The sequence below is a fragment of the Pantherophis guttatus genome, chromosome 1, assembly GCF_059756535.1.
Source record: "Pantherophis guttatus breed Tessera chromosome 1, ASM5975653v1, whole genome shotgun sequence".
Classification (NCBI taxonomy): Eukaryota; Metazoa; Chordata; class Lepidosauria; order Squamata; family Colubridae; genus Pantherophis; species Pantherophis guttatus.
The window spans coordinates 109,922,356-109,938,949 of record NC_142063.1 but is presented as its reverse complement, the minus strand read 5'-3'; the positions used below and the strand labels follow the sequence as shown (position 1 = coordinate 109,938,949).

General features: G+C 37.6%; 1 protein-coding gene across 2 annotated transcripts in view; it reads left to right on the top strand.

Moving 5' to 3' along the window:
* LOC117665161 (SITS-binding protein-like) overlaps positions 1-15,647 on the top strand; it is a 31,896-nt gene extending 16,249 nt beyond the window's left edge. For both annotated transcript variants that reach the window (XM_060687770.2, XM_034416726.2), the window contains 5 exons: positions 1,019-1,287; positions 4,258-4,394; positions 7,771-7,892; positions 10,243-10,422; positions 15,321-15,647. In XM_060687770.2, the coding sequence (XP_060543753.1) occupies positions 1,019-1,287; positions 4,258-4,394; positions 7,771-7,892; positions 10,243-10,422; positions 15,321-15,494 (882 nt within the window). In that variant the 3' untranslated portion in view covers positions 15,495-15,647. The remainder of the gene's footprint in view (positions 1-1,018; positions 1,288-4,257; positions 4,395-7,770; positions 7,893-10,242; positions 10,423-15,320) is intronic.
* The last annotated feature ends 947 nt before the right edge of the window (positions 15,648-16,594 follow it).

Genomic DNA, 16,594 nt, shown 5'->3' with positions numbered 1-16,594 from the left:
CAGCGATTCACTTAACAACTGGGGCAAGAAAGGTTGTAAAATGGATCAAAACTCAGTTAACAATGATCTCACTGAGCAACAGAAATTTTGGGCCGAATTGTGGTCTTAAGTCAAGGACTACCTGTATTATGTTTCCTTCTCTGAGTGACCTTCGTTTATTTATTTATTTATTTATTTATTTATTTATTTATTTGTCACATTTCTATGCCGCCCACTCTCTGAGGACTCTGGGCGGCTTACACCAAAGACAGTATACTAAATAGCATATTGCCCCCAAAAATCTGGGTCCTCATTTTACCCACCTCGGAAGGATGGAAGGCTGAAGGATGGAAGTTTGCTCCAGAATCTGTGGGAGGTTAGGGGGTGAGACATTCATTGGGCAATACTCTTCTGATCAATTAGAAAGTGAGCACTGATTGGACTGCAGTGTCCTCAACATGTTTTCAGCATTCTGGGGTTGCCTGAAAAGAGAACCATCACAGTTACGCTTCAAAGTGTGAAGCATAATCTTGTGAAAGATTAAGAAGTGGAAACTTTGGCATGGAAATATTTTATACATAGTGTACAGAGATAAGCGTGTTGTGTGACAGTCCAGAATGTTTTATATTGGAGTAGTACAAAATGCTATTAAATTTCCTTTCAGTGTACACAGTGTGCAGAAAAAGAATAAGAAACAGTAAGCCACAGAAACAATAGAGATAAGATATGAGAAAAGAAAGCTAAAATTTGTATAGTGAACACTATTCATTATACCTTTTCTATCTTGGCAAACCAGTCGTCTTACCCTATATTCATTCACCTTTCATCTATTGGCTTTTCTTTGTTACGTTTCTCATCTCTATTCACTCAATTTGCTTACTTGCAGATCATACATAAATTCTGTAAGTCTAATACTATATAATCAAAGCTGAGCTTTTTAGTCCTCCAATTTATCGGATGAATTTAGTTGGCTAATCCATTTATAGGAATTAGTCTCCACTTCTGCTACAGCTTTCTTATGTCCACCTTTCCATTACAGGTGCCACTCCTCACCAAATGGAAAGGGCAGTTTTCAGCCTGTCTGAATGTAACCAGTCAGGCTGCAGTGCTCTGGTTCCTGAGCCAGGTGAAGCTCCTGAAGCAGCAACTGGGAGCAAAGTATGTGGTTTTTGAAGGTAGTGAAGGCAACATATTTATGGACCAAGAGATCTCACCTCCTGCAGAACTCAGAGGGGATAAGTACATCCGTATTTTGGCCTCAATAGCAACAATGTTGGGAAATACATCAATAATTACTGGTGCTACAAGGTTCGTTTCAGGAAAAAATTCTCACATTATATCTTGTCCTAAGGCCTGTCTTCCAATATTTTATTTATTTATTAAATTTGTCATCCGTCTTGCCACAAGTTGACTCTTTAGTGCCTTTATTTTTTAAAAAGTGGAAGTCCTTGGAGTTAGACAATATTTGTTAATGCTGTACTTAACACCTTCCCAAATTAGGACTCCCTCCCCCATTTCCAAATATATTGTCTGTCTGAGAACCATGGGAATTGTGGGGAATGACCTCAGACACATACACTGCAGAGAGTACTAATTTGGGGAAAGTAGCTGTCCTCAAAGATACCTTTTTTCTTCCTGTTTTTAGGTTCAGTGTGGGATTAAGAACATTGGGTTAGTTTATTTTTCAGACAAAGTTCAACAAAGAATTAAGGAAAGTGCTGACTAGCTCTGAAGTCCTCCACCTGCTTTTTATAACAATGCTTTTCCCCAATCAGTTACAAGTGGAAAGGCTTATCATGTATATTTACTATGGGACTATTTTCCCATTAATTTTCTGCAATGAAAGAGCAGTATATCATGGAATAAATGGTCTTTCCAGCATGTTTGGAAATGACAAAGAGCTCCATCTTATCTCCTAAAACATACAGGACCTTTAGGGTACCAAGATGATGGCAAACATTGGAGCAGTAAAGGATGGGATTCATGGTTTACATTCCGTGTTAAAAGCACTAGGATGGAGAAAGCTCATTCCTTTGGAGGGGGGCATAGCATGCATTCCAAGCTGGTGAAAATCCACATAGGGATCTAGATGGGTTCAACAGTTGGATTGTGATTCCTTTTACTATGTATCCTTTTCTCTGATAACCCACAATTGGAAAAAGGAAAGATTTTTCCTTTTCAAGTAGATCTCATTTGCCAACACCCCTCCATCATGGACTCAGATTGTGAGTGCCTTTTTCTGAATGTGTACAGTGTGACTTGAGCTTCCATAAATTCTGCTGCTATTGAAATAACAATTGATTCCATATAGAAAAGATCTCTATTTCAGCTGTGAAATGCAGAGGTGTTTTGTTTTAGCTTAGAACCAAGGTAGACATGCTCACCGGACTCAAAGTTATCATCCTATTCCAATATGCTGGGTTTATTTTCTTAGGATACTTATACACATCTATAATTTTTCCTTTTCAAAACCCTCACAGACAGATTGTCATGCCCAACTTCACCATCTGTATTCACTAATTCTCCAGACAGTATGTGTCCCTTCAGGTTGGCCAATAAAGGAAGGCAAAGTTAGCACCCTAGTTCCACCTTGATCATCATCTCCACTTCACAATAAGTACATAAAGTATTGGCTACTGTAGGGAAAGGTGCTATAACATCATTTGGTAGTTCACCTCATTTTAAGTAGAAGAATGAAAGAATGCCAGTATGTCATGACCCTAAGTCCCTTAGCACAAATGTGAGTGCCTGCTGATGGGAAACTCCATGGAGATCTAACATCTCATGCCAGGAAATAGATGATTTGAACAGATTGGTTTGATCACAATCTCAATAACAACTCTTCTTTTGTTTTCCTACTTAAGAAGTTTTTACACTCCAAATTGAGCTCCTCTTGCTCTAGGAAAGTGCTCTGCCATCAAATTGAGCTCCTCTTGCTCTAGGAAAGTGCTCTGCCATCAAAATTCTAGAATCTAGACCTCTCCAAATCCTGCATGAATATCTTTCAAACGTTTCCTAGCTCCATGCATTTGCAAGCAGCCCTCCTCACTTCTGTGCCACATAACTAAGTATTTTCATCCCATTTTTTTCATTCTTTTCTGTTAAAAGGAGTTTTCTACACATGCAAGTCAATGACTCCGTCATTAATTCTAATAACCTTAGCAGTTACAACTATCATTTCACTGGGACAAATCTGAACAATAGAAATTCCAGTTAGTGTTTTTAAAATCAGACCTTAATCCGAACGTTTTGAACGGTTGCTTTCCATTCTTTTTGAGTGATGAAATTCTTGTCTTTTAATCCCCCAGCTGTCTTGAAAGAGCTTCACGTGAGTCTGAATTGCATGTTGGAAAATATTTATTTCCTGACCTTCCTTTGACCAAGTTTGTTTTCTAGAGGGATTTCTAGAGAGGAAATATCAACTAGCCACACTTCTCCTCTGTTTGCTGTATTCTAGTGAATAGCAGAGTGATTGATCCAGGAGTGAAATGCTCCCGGTTCGGACCGGCTCGGGTTTATTTAGCTGCTTTTATATAAAAATAAAAATAAAATAAAATAATATTTGTGCAGCTTTCTGAGATTTAGTGTCTTTCTGTAGTGTTTCACTCTAACTACACAAACACACAAAATCTCACAAAGCTGTATGTGGAATTTTGTGTGTGTAAAGTGTGAAAGTTGGTTTTTTGGACTTTTTGTGGCTGTGTGAGGTTCCTGCTTGTTGCAGGGGCCATTTTGGGTCTAGCACAGCTGCTTTTACATTGTGGGTGAGCCAGTTGTGTTGTGTTGTGTTGTGTGTGTGTAAAATGTGAAAGTTGTTTTTTTGGGGCTTTTTGTGGCTGTATGAGGTTCCTGCTTGTTACAGGGGCCATTTTGGGTCTAGCACAGCTGCTTTTACATTGTGGGTGAGCCAGTTGTGTTGTGTTGTGTTTTGTAGGTTAAAAAAGGGCAAAGAAGTGACATTGACTTGGCCACGCCCACCCAGTCACCTTACCACCAAGCCATGCCCACTAATTAAGCCATGCCCACAGAACCGGTAGCAAAAAAAATTAGATTTCACCCCTGGGTTGATCCCCAAAGCCATGTATGCAACCATTCATTCTGGCTTAGCCTTTCTATTTAGCAAGTTAGGAGTGATAATTAAAAGCAGAGTCTGATTTCATGTTCAAGGTCTATTTGACTTTTTGTGATTTTGATGCAGCATTTGCTAATTTCAGTAAGCACTTATTGGGCATTTAAGAAATTCCATGTTTATCGTATAATTATTTGTATTGCTTATAGATCCAGCCACCTGCCACTCTTTTTCCAAATGAATCCACGACAATCTGACTGGAGTTACACTGGTTTGAAAGGGATTATTCCATCTGTGCTTCATTATAGTCTTCTTGGTTATAACTTTTTCATTCCAGATGCAATAGGTAATATTATTATATGGTCTGCTTCTTTCAAAAGCTGTATTAAAAGGCTAATAGAGATATAAATGAAAACCCAGGCAATAACTTTCCAATATAACATATTTATAAACAGAAAGTTACAAATCCAGTGCCACCTTTTCTATGTAATATTCAGGGGAACTAATCCTTTTTGAAATTCCACCAAGTAACTGCCAGTCAATTTGTATATCTAGATGGATTACTGGTCTGACAATAAAAGGCAGCTTTTAAGATTCCTACTGGGAAACAAATGTACACAAACTGACATCAATGTCAAATTTTGCCACCATGCTGGAGTTGTCTGATTTCAATTATCAGGCATTAATCTGCGTACTAGTAAAAACAATTGAAGGATATAAGTAGAAAATCCATATACATTTAATCCTGGCTTCATTTATCTAACTGATGAAAGCACAGGGCCTTTTGGTTTTGTAGCTGATTCGTAGCATGGATTACATCTATTCCAGATCTCAAAGATATAGTATGTTTTCTGTGTGAAAGTTTCCCAGGTTTAATGCCTTCAGACTCCAAGTAGACCTAAAATTGTTTTGATCTGAAAACTGAAGACATAAAGCCAATCAGCATAATCATGTGTTATGTTGACAAATGACCCGATTAAAAGACAGTTTCCTTTGATAAGATATGAAACTGTATTTCAGATTTCTGATTATGAATGAAAATCGCCAGATACTTTTGGCTGTTCTTCATTAGCCATCAATTTGTACCATTTAGCTCAAGTTATGCCAAGAAACTTTCTGGACATCTGCAAAATCTAAAATAAAGCTATTGAGGATCTCTAAAATGTCATCCTTTATCTTCTGTACTTGTGGAGGACAAAAAACATGGTATTTTTCCAATTCCATGGAGATGTCATCAACTTTATTTCTTTTAGCCTACTGACTTTCATTTTATAGCTTCAGGCAGCATTCAACATTTAGTCTTAAAATAATTGAAGGCAGCAAGAAAAAAGGCAAACCCTTAAAACCTGAACAAAGAGATTGAAGCCCTTTCCTAAACTGAAAGAAGAAGGCAACCAGCCTCAGGGTCAATGAGGAATCTGTCACCGAATAAGCAGAGCTAGCTCTTTGTGTCAAATGCATCCATCACAAGCCTGGGGAAAGGCATTCTGCTAAAGAAAAGATGGAATTGAATGGGGCAGATAGTGTGCAAACAGTTGTACTGCAAAATAAATTGGCCTAAGCCATATTCATACAAATTTAGCTAAAAGCCTGAGATGATTTCAGATTGCCTAAAATAAAAGTTGTTTCTGTAATTTCAAGGTTCTCTCTGAGTGTTGGAATAGACTGCTTTAAAGTCTGTTTCCATAATCTCCAACAATCATGCTATGCTAAGCAGTGCCTTTTTAAACCACGCTTCATTGAATAAATGACTAGTTTGATATACTGTGTTATGCCTTAAGCCGTGGTTTACAACCCAGAGGAAGTAAAGTTGCATATCATACAAAATAGCACAAGTCCTATTTTGCCAAATGCCCTATCCTGACTATGGGCCACCAAACATTTCTGGAGGGTGGGAAATGATGTTGTTGCCTTCCAATGGCTCTTGGCCAATGTAAATCCTCATATTATCACTTATATTTGCCTGATCTAAGTAGAAAGCAATGCTTTCTGGCTTGTGCCAGCTCAAATGTTTCTATCCAGTTTGTCTGATGCATTTTGCTTTCTTGTAGGCCATTCCCAGAATAGGCATAATGTATTGCTTTGAGACATGCAATAACGTACTTGCAGATATAATTCAATGTTACACAACAAAGTAATTTCCTTGTATTGTAAAACATGGCTTCATTTTTCATAAAAGCCAGGCTACCTGCTGAACCTGCTTAGTCCCGTTACATTGGCCTGCCCCACCCAGTCAGACAGGGAAGGTATGTTGCAGACCGTCTCAGTTAAAGAACTCTGACTGGTATGATCTAGGAAGAGAGCCTTCCCTATTGTCGCCCCCGAATATTCTCCCCCAGAGGTAAGACAGGCCTCCAATTCTCCTGCCCTTCCCTTCTGCAGTCTCACTTGTGAGAGGAGCAGGCAGCTGTAAGACTACCGTGTTTTCCCAAAAATAGACCCTGTCTTATATTTTTTTGAACCCTGAAATAAGCGCTTGGCCTTATTGCCATGCGCTCAAAAGGGCTTATTATCAGGGATGTCTTATTTTGGGGAAAACAGGGTAGTTGATTCCCTGAGAGACCTCCCTTCACCTTTTTAATTAATTTTTAACAGGGTTTAATTATTCTTGTCCCTTCTAAAAACAATTAATTTTTAATTCTAACATTTTAATTTTTATATACTGTGTTTATATTTTATTGTACATCGCCCAGAGTCCCTCTTTGAGGGAGATGGGTGGTTCAGAAATATGAGAACTAACTAACTAACAACTCATTGTCTTGATACTAGAGATTTTGGATTGATCAAGAGATAGGCACTGTTAGAACAGACTCTCAATGGTACTTTAATTCTAGTAGCTTAGGTGAAAATAAGTTAGATTGAGTTGGATTGGTCTTTAAAAGATCCAGATGCAATAAATATGTGATAATAGGAATATAATGTTTAGCAAAAAAAAATAAAATAAAAGCCCCAGAAGCATGAAACATTTAATAGTCAGTACTCCATTTCTACTCTTATGGTTTTGTCTGGGTTTTTTTTATTACTATTGTTATATAAGAGCAATGCTGCCTGAAAAATGAATGTGAAGCATGTGTTTGACAGAGGGAGATGAAAGATTTCCCTTCTTTTAACAGGAAATTATCTGGGTCATTTGTCTGAAATTCAGCTATTTATATTAGTACTGTACTGTTCCAGCTGGAAATGTGTATCAGTTTAATTTTTCATGCCCTAAACCATCCAGGCCAATTATATTGCTTTCTCTCAAGAGTCAGATAGTCAGAAATGTTATTTTCCACTACAATTATTATACAGTTTTCTGACATGCTTCACCACACTTGCTCTGTTCCAATTTAATCAGTGGCAAAATGTACATAGGATCAGGCCTTCCTTGGTTTTAGTTCCTTTATTATTTGTGATCTTCTTTTTTAAAAAAAATAATGCTGATTTTAACAGCAATTCTGCTCCCCCACTCCCTTTCCCTGGTTTCTAAACTATCAGATAAGGGATTGGGAATGTAAAAGCACAGAAACTCACCACTGGGTAGATCTGGGATATGATATTGATTATGCTATGATTTAATACTGCCCTGGTTATCAAGAGAACAGAGAAGTGATGTTAAAATGACTTGAATTATATTATCAACTCAATATAGAGGTTACTCATTTACTGAATCCAAAATTAAAGCTGAATACTACAGCTGAACATATAGTCTGCTAATTTAGCTTTCTGTATATTCTGTAAAGGTGGAACATTTTCTGCTGAATTTCTGACTGATGAAGAGCTATATATTAGATGGCTCCAGATTGTCACCTTCCTTCCAGTCATGTCTTTCAGGACTCCCCCGTGGGTCTGTTGTGGTGATTGGGTAGGTAAACTTCAATGGTTTATTTTTGTTTTCTAATGGTACTAAAATCAAAGAAACCTTTTTCCAGGCTGATTGTTTGCTACCTTTCAAGTTCCTCTGAAAAAGATGTGCTTGTCCTTTTTAGTTGTTAAAACTTGAGATCTAATGCAGATAAGATAGCATCTTGCCATTCATTATTTCTCTTCTGAGCGTGAATGACAAATTATTTCACCATAATTAGAATAAATGTATCTTGGTGCTTTTGAAGACTTCTGAGAATACATGGACAGACAAGTAAAAAAACAAACAAACAATGGATCATCCAATAAATCAACCCAGAATTCTTCCTTGAGGCACAAATGACCAGGCTCAAATTATCTTAGTTTGGACACATTATGCAAAGACCCAGCACTTTGGGAAGGCTTTAATGTTGGGCAAGATAGAAGGAAAGGGGAGGAGAGGAAAACCAGAGGCAAGGTGTATGGAAGAAATAGTGATGTGCATCACTGGAAGAACTGAAGAATCAGATTAGGGACAGCTCATCATGGAGAAAATCTGTCTATTTGGTCCCTAAGTGTTGACAAAACTTGATGACATGACTCAATCTCAAAATTCTTTACAAAATTGTTGAAACATCCCACATTTGTCTCTCTCACATACTCTGTTGGCTCTTACTGTTTTTCATTCTCCAATGTATCCTTTGGAAGGCTTAATCATCTTCAAGTTTAAGGTGGATACAACAGAAATCCATGAAGGCCCTCTCAAACAATCCATTTAATTTTCCTTTTTATTTCTATTTTCCTTTTCATAACAATTCATTCTATTCTCTTGTGAACCTGGGTGTTTATGCTTCTGCAGAATGCCTCTTTTTGTCCTCAGATTCTAGTAAATGTTCCTGTGATATTTTCCTTCTTAATATTGCAAACTTTTGCTTTTTCATTTTCATTTATTTATTCTCTAATTTATGTTCTTAACTTTCCTCCCCCATCAATCATAATAATATTTTAAGGTGCTTCCAACCTTTCATTTTAAGCCTCATGCTTTAGTACTAAATTTAGCTAAAACCTGGTTTGCTGTGTCCACAGTGCCATTCATGGGCTTCTCTGACTCTCCTAGCCAATTCAAACTCCCTTTCCTTCTCTTCTTCCTCCTTTACTTTCTTCCTTCTCCTCTACCCATCAACCCTCAGTTCCTTTTGTATTACTTCTTCCTTTCAATTTAGCTATTAGTAGCTTTCTCCTCATGCCTTTTCATGTGACTGCCAGTTTTGCAATCCAAATAATTAGCAGCAATTTTGTGTAACACTTGGCAACTGCGCTCACTTTCCCCCTTGTTGCCTTGGCCAGGACTCCCTTCAACTGGCCATGGAAGGGCACTAAAAAGGCAGCTAACTGGCACCTTTCCCCGTTCCTTGTTCTTTTACTCACTGTGGCTCTTTTCAAGTCAAAGGAAAAAAACAGGCTTAAAAGGTCTTAACTGGAGATTGTATCAGAAGGATAGCAATGCAATTATGGAAAATAAGGGAGGGTAGTGTGACAGGAAGCCAGCAAGGTGAGAATGGCCATCAATGGGAAATCTCTGCCCCATTTCTCTATAGGAAATGCTGTAAAGTCCTGAGCCCTGGTGGCACAGTAGTTAAATGCAATAGTCTGGAGTTTGATCCTGACTGGAGCTCAAGGTTGATTCAGTCTTCCATCCTTCCGAGGTCAGTAAAACAAGAACCCAGATTGTTGGGGGCAATATGCAAATAATGCTGACATTGAAAATCGCTCAGAGAGTGCTATAAAGCACTATGGGCAGTATATAAGTCTAAAATGCTATTGCTTTTGTCATCAAATTAGCCCAGATTTCCAGAAGCCTTACCGCATTGCTAGGGATTGCTCCTTTTTAAAAACTTCTGGAAGCCCTTCCCTTTCTTTTCCTCTCCTCTCCTCCCTCCCTTTTCCTTCCCTTCCTTTCCCTTCCCTCCCTCTTTCTCTGTTGGCTTTAACCTCTTTTCAGAACTCTAGGCTTTGACCAGTTGACTTTACACAAGTTGCTTTTCTATCATTTTCTTCTCTTGAAGTGTCTCATTAGATTATATTTCAGGAGGCATGTGCAGTTGCTGCTGCCACTGGTAACGATGGTAAAGCCTGACCACGTTCAGTTCAGGGAGGAAATTTCCATCAGTGACTAATTATGATGAGAAGCTGAATAAACTGATGAAATATCAAGAAGTCCATGTTTTCTGGCTAATTCTATATTTAGTGAAGTGTTTGCAAATAATGCTTGTTGTACCTACTACTCATCATTAAGACATATTTTAAAATAACCTTTTCTTTGTTTTGATTTGTTATTGTTTTTTAAAGCTATTGTCCTTCCTTTCTTACAGGTGTTGAACCTCACCAGGTATTATATTCACAGACACCAGAATTTTGTGGTTCCACTCATTGAGAAATACAGCAAGGAATGGCTATCTAGGGGGGATCCAATTTTTCGACCCACCTGGTGGTTCAGCCCCACTGAGCCAGCTGCCTTTACCATTGATGACCAGTTTCTCATAGGCGAGGAGGTAAGACATGGATTCTTTCCTAGCATATTTTAGGTCAGCTCCAAAGGGCTGACTGACAATTTTTTACATGCATATTAGAATACCTGAAAATGTCAGCTCCCTAAGGCTTTTGGAAATCTCTCTCCAGTTAAGAAAAAAAAAAGAACTCTGAGTGCATCACACTATCACTTCTGAAAATACTTTAAAAATACAGTACAGCACATCAGCAAAAATATATTTATTAAGACTGACATTGTCAAAACATAATCCACCCTTCCCAAACCTGATGGTCACTCCCATCAAAATTCCAGCTAGCACTGATGACAATGATCAAATACAGTGATACTGACACATTGGGAAGGCACTCAGTTGAAGAAAAAAACTGAAGACTTCTGCAAGATAGTTCTCTTTCATCAGCCTTTGGGAATTAATCTACTAGAATGTCAATCAGTCAATGGAAGTCAACCAGTGTGCATTACATGCTTGGGGCTATGGTATTTGTTAAAGGAGGGAGGGAGAAAAGGATTATTTTTTTAAAGGCCTTTTGAAAAGCTGTCACAATTACTAGCGTGGCCTGATTGAACAGTGTGCATAGAATACTGTGTTTGCTTCATTTTAAAACAGATAATAGAAAAGGAAGGCTGGGAGAGCAAGTAAAAAAGAAGTAGAAGAATAGGTTTGATGTTCTTTTAAGCAATGTAATTTAAGAAAGACATGGTAGAGATTTAGATTTTTTTGGTTAGTGATACATCAGCAATATATTAGATGTAGTATATTTCCATACTGCCTCCCATCAAATGCCTTTCCAAGCAATTTACAATATTTATATAAAAGGTATACAATACAGGTTGTTGACTACAGAGTTGGTGGGGGAGAGGAAACATTATCCAACATCCATGCAGGGAAGGCTTGGCTAAACAGGTAGTTCTTCAAAAGTTACTTACAGGATGCAATGCCAAATGCATCCTGGGGTTCATATGCACCCCCAGAAAGAAAGCTGCTCATGAGAAAATGCAAAATGGTTTTCTGCCAAGGTTGGCGCACAGCTAGACTTAGATGGTCGTAGTGATCACCCATGTCTGTAACAGCAAAGATGGTCTACCAATACTCCAAGTTGTTCCGGTCTTCATATGCTTTAGGAACTAATTCGCAGCCGGTGCAAATTGCTTTCACAGAGACAGCTAAGAGCTCTGCTCTGCAATCTGGCCACCACATTCTGCACCAGCTGCAGCTTTCAGATAAAGTTCCACATAGAATGCCTTAGAGTAATTGGCTCATCCATTTTTCCTTGAAATTTTCCTTGAAAATTTACATTGTAAATTTTAACTTTTTTCTCTCAGTCATCATAAGTAATTCCAATGTCACTTCCTTAAGCCAAAGCAAGGAAGGAACAGAGCTGATCTTCTAGAAAGATGGGCTGGAGGTTGTTGGGATTAATCATTCTCATTTCCTTCTGTCCAAACTTTATGAATTAAATATGGGTTTATTTGTTGCAAAGTCTTTATTCTGAGTTAGCTTTATTGGCTACATAAAATACCATTGTAATCAAACTTTTGCCTGGAGTGGCATAAAAAAATATGAAAATTTTCCTTCCCATGCAGTTCCTTTCCATTCTCCATTTTATATTGCTGAATTTCTATCATTGCCATATTTGGATAGAGGATTCACTAGAATGATTGTGAATGATGCGACGCTTTCACTTTTACTTTATATTTAATTGAAATTCTAAAGTCCATGTAGTCTCTTTTTAATTCTAAATAGTATCCAATTCAAATATTTATCCAATCCACTCCAAATTAAAGCTTTGTTACTTTCCACAATTGTTGACAGTCAAAACCAAGCAGTTCAGAAAAACAGATACTCCTTAAAAGTTCTCACAGTTTCCAGATTAAATCACGGTCGCAGCTGTTGTTTTTTTTCTGTCTTCCCACCAATATTGCAGTAGTCACTTTCCACCAGCAGATGTCTTTCTCAAATCCACAATATTCTCAGAGCAACTACGGTATTTTTCAGAGTATAAGACGCACCTTTTCCCCCCTAAAAGAGGCTGAAAATTTGCGTCCATCTTATACTCTGAATGTAGCTTTTTTGAAGCTTTTTTTCAGCCCTAATGAGGTGCTAATGAGGTACTAGTGAGTGAAGCAATTTTCCCAGCTTTGCCTGCTCCCTCGACTTTCCTCTGTGCTTTAACGAGGTGCTAGTGAGTGAAGCTATCTCCATGCTTTGGTCCGACTCTCATCTGTTCTTTAGAAGCTTTTTTTCAGCCCTAAGCACTAGCCCTAGGCACTAGCCAAGTGAAGCAATCTCCCTATGCTTTGCCTGCTTTTCTCATTGCTGCTTCCTCTCAACTGTGCCTTAGAAGCTGTTTTTATCCCCAAGCAGGGGATAAAAAACCAGCAAACTAATGTGCTGAAGCTGACCAGACTAAGGATGCTAGTCAGATGAATATCTGATAGGCAGATTTTTTCCCCCTATTTTCCTCCCCAAAAACTAAGCTGCGTCTTATACTCCGGTGCGTCTTATACTCTGAAAAATACGGTAAATATCCAAGCTGTCAAAAATATTTTAAATCCACATAAAGAGTTCTTTTCCTCGGGTTTCTTTTTCTTTTGTTGTTTTTAGTTTCTCCAAATTCAATTTTAGCTATACAATTATAGCTAAATATAATTATAATAATATAACAGATATACAATTTTCTTTCTTGGACTTTAGTATTTTAACTTCCTCCTTGTTCTTTTCCTTCAGATGTCAAAACTATCAAAAATATTTTAATCCACATAGAAATTACCTTCCCTTGGGTTTCTTCTTCTTTTATTATTTTTAATTTCTCCAAATCCAATTTTAAATCCAGTTGTAAAATTTTCTTTCTTGGGCTTTAGTATTTTAACCTTCTCTTTGTTCTTCTCCTTCCATTAACTTTCCCAAGTGCCAATTAGCCACTCATTTCTGCTCCGGGACACCTTTTGAGGTTATTAAAAAAAATTTTTTTTTTACCTGTGAGTTGGCCAATCTCTCACCCAGTACCAACACTCCTTTCGGACACCGCTCCTGCACTAACAACTTAGTCCAGTTGCCCCAGCTTCAGAGCGGTCATTTTTCAATGGCCACTGCCCCCGCCGCCGGTTCGAAGAGCAGTCTCTGACTTTTCGAGGAACTTGCCTGTTCCTCTTGGTCATCCAAGGCACCTCTCCTTCTTCACCATCCCTACAGGATGGTTCCAGTCCGAAGATACACACACACACCGACAGCAGTTTGTCTGGCTGTATTTTCGCATGGCTCATCAGAACCTGCTATTTCTCCAGCCAGTCTCGCCGTGATGCTTCCAGTTTTACCAATGTGACGTTTTCCACAGACCCAAAACAGCTCAGCAACGTTGTTTCGTGGGAGAATTTGGAATGCATCAGGAAAACAATTACCTAGAGCTTTGGTATACAATGTGTGGATGGGAATTTACATGGTGTTCCCTCGCTGTAGGTGGAGTCCTTTAACTGTAGACAGATACAAATACAGGATCTAAAACACCTTTCTAGCTTCAAGTCTAAGTTGTCTATATTTCAGGGACTTTCCATTTAGCAGTATTTTAGATCAAGATTTTGTTGCTCTAGTTCCCCTCTTCTTTTTCTCATATGTCTTCTGCTACAAAACTGCAAGAAAAATGATCACCCACCTCTTAGTTTATGATAGACTGCTTCATAATAAATTGTCACTAGGCATCCTTTCGCTCCACCTGATAGTTGGACTTCTGAAAGAGAGCTAAACCCATGTTCCAAAGCTGTCTGTATATGGCTTTAGCACTGTTTCAAAAGAATATGTTTAAACCTTTATGTTTAAAAGCAGCTTTAAAAAGCCTAAAAAGCAGTGGGAGCCTAACAAGCTGAACACTGAAGTAGGATCTTTTTACGTACCCTGTATCTGTTCTAATAAACTCCATAGGATTGGAGACCCAGTTGGTAGATAGTCAAATCCTTCCCTTCAGCTACCTCTTCTCCCAATCCTAAAAATCCCTTCTGCAAAGCTTGGAGAGACTTTGGAGAGATTATCAAATCTGCTGTTTCTTCCTATTCCATTTCCATCCCAATTAAGAAGATGATTGGTGGATGCTTTGTCATGGACAGGTGACATTTGGTAGAAAGTGAGCAAAACTATGTTAGAATCCACCCATCCTGTTTCTTAACTTGCCTTGCACACAGTAAAGAAGGACATAACTATTTAATAGCATCCTTATACTGCAGGTTAGGGATCAGCACAAAAGAAATGAATGATGTGGTTGCTCCTTTGTGTTCTAAATAGGGTTGAAAGCTATTCAGATTTGATTCCAAAAATTGTCTTGGAATGTGAGCATAGCACTTTGTCTGCTAGTCTTTAAAGCAACCATGTCATTTCACTGATTTGCATGGCTGCCCTCTGCAATTTCCTCATGACATGTGGAAAGCCAAAACTGCTTTAAGGAATTGCAAGCGAGTGCCCTGTTTACACCACTTCACACTCTAAAATGCCTTTATGAATCAAAGCCAAAGCATTCCACAGCTCTCTTGTTTACAACGTATGTTTCTGTAAGATATTTTGGACAAATAGGGTTGTCCTATTTCCTTTCCTTGAAACTGCTACTTCATATAAATGAGAAATTCCCATATTATATAATCAAAATATATCATCACATAATAGAAATAACTAAATTGCAATTATAAGTCTTAAATATTTTATACATAAAGTGAAAAATTGGAATTACAGGTGCAGGATAAAAATGTCTCTTACTGTTTTAAAATGTGTCTGGGCAACTTTGTGCCTAGAACTGGTCTGATCAAATAATTGTGGACAAGTTTCAAGTGAGCTTCATATCTTCTATATTAAGACCAACTGTATTTATATACATTTTGTCTCTCAGATATTATTAATGAGATTATCTTTGTTAAATGCAGGTTCTTGTTGCTCCAGTAACAGAACAAGGGCAATTCCAGAGGGACATCTACCTACCTAGAGAAGGTCAGAAATGGATGGATACCAACACTGCCCAGATGTTTGATGGGGGAACCTTCCTCAGGAATTATTCAGTGCCCCTTGTGGATGTGGCTGTTTTTATTAAGATTTCCTAGACTTTCCTGGAATTTCAGGACATTTATCCATGCTGTAGAGAAGAACTGTTGCCAGGACTTCTTTGGCTAAATGGAAGTTTCTTGCAGCTATCAGCCAGAGATGCAATTTTCCAAAAGTATATATACTGGTATTAAAATAATTCTAAAAGGAAATTATTTCATTCCTATCATTTAAGTTTTAAAAGACAATAGAGAATTGTCTATGTATGTTACTATTACTTTGAATTTTGAAATCCCAGTTACTGGTTTTCATTGTCTAAGAGATATTTGAAGCATCCTGTTAATTGGGGAGAGATTATGTGTGATCATTGTTATGCCAATCCTCATTACTTCCCACTATCCCTAAAGGTCAAGAAATGAACTTGATCTTTATTTTTTTAAAAAAACCGGGTAGTAAAATAAGAGGAACCTAAAGCTTTCCATGGTACTGGAAATTGGTTAGCATAATTTCTAGGAGTCAAGCTTTCTGAACTGTTTATAGTTTGTTAGACTGTGTATAAGCAGGCAAAATAATTTTTCATTTTAACTATCCAGTCTTATTTTACAGGTTATTTTTGTATAACTTTTATTACAAGTTTTAGAGAGAAGATTAAAAAAAACTATCAAAAACCATTAAAAAATAAAGGAAAAAAGGAAAAGAAGGAAAGGACAAAGGTGCAAAAAGAAAAAAAGATATAGAAAGAAGCTTCCAATTTTCTTCTGTAGCAAATATTATTACATAAATATGTCTTTATAGTTACAAAAAGCTCTTCTTTTTCTATTACCTAATATTTTCTAATTATCAGAACCACAAATCAAAAGTTTGGGCAGGGGTTAGATGTTTTAGAAAGTCCATAAGGGGTTTCCAGTCAGCAGTAAATATAGATATTCTCTTTTCTATGAGTAAAAAGTCAATTTAGCCACCTCTGCTAATTCCATCATCTTCAGCCATTCCTCCATGTGAGTAGTGCTGAACTTTTCCATTTTTGAGCATGTAATAATTTTGCTACAGTTACCATATACAAAAACAAAGTCCCATGACTTTTTTTTCAAGCTATTTAACCCAAAAGAAAAGTGTTTGGTTTCAATTGACTATTTTACAGAATAGGCAATATTTGCAA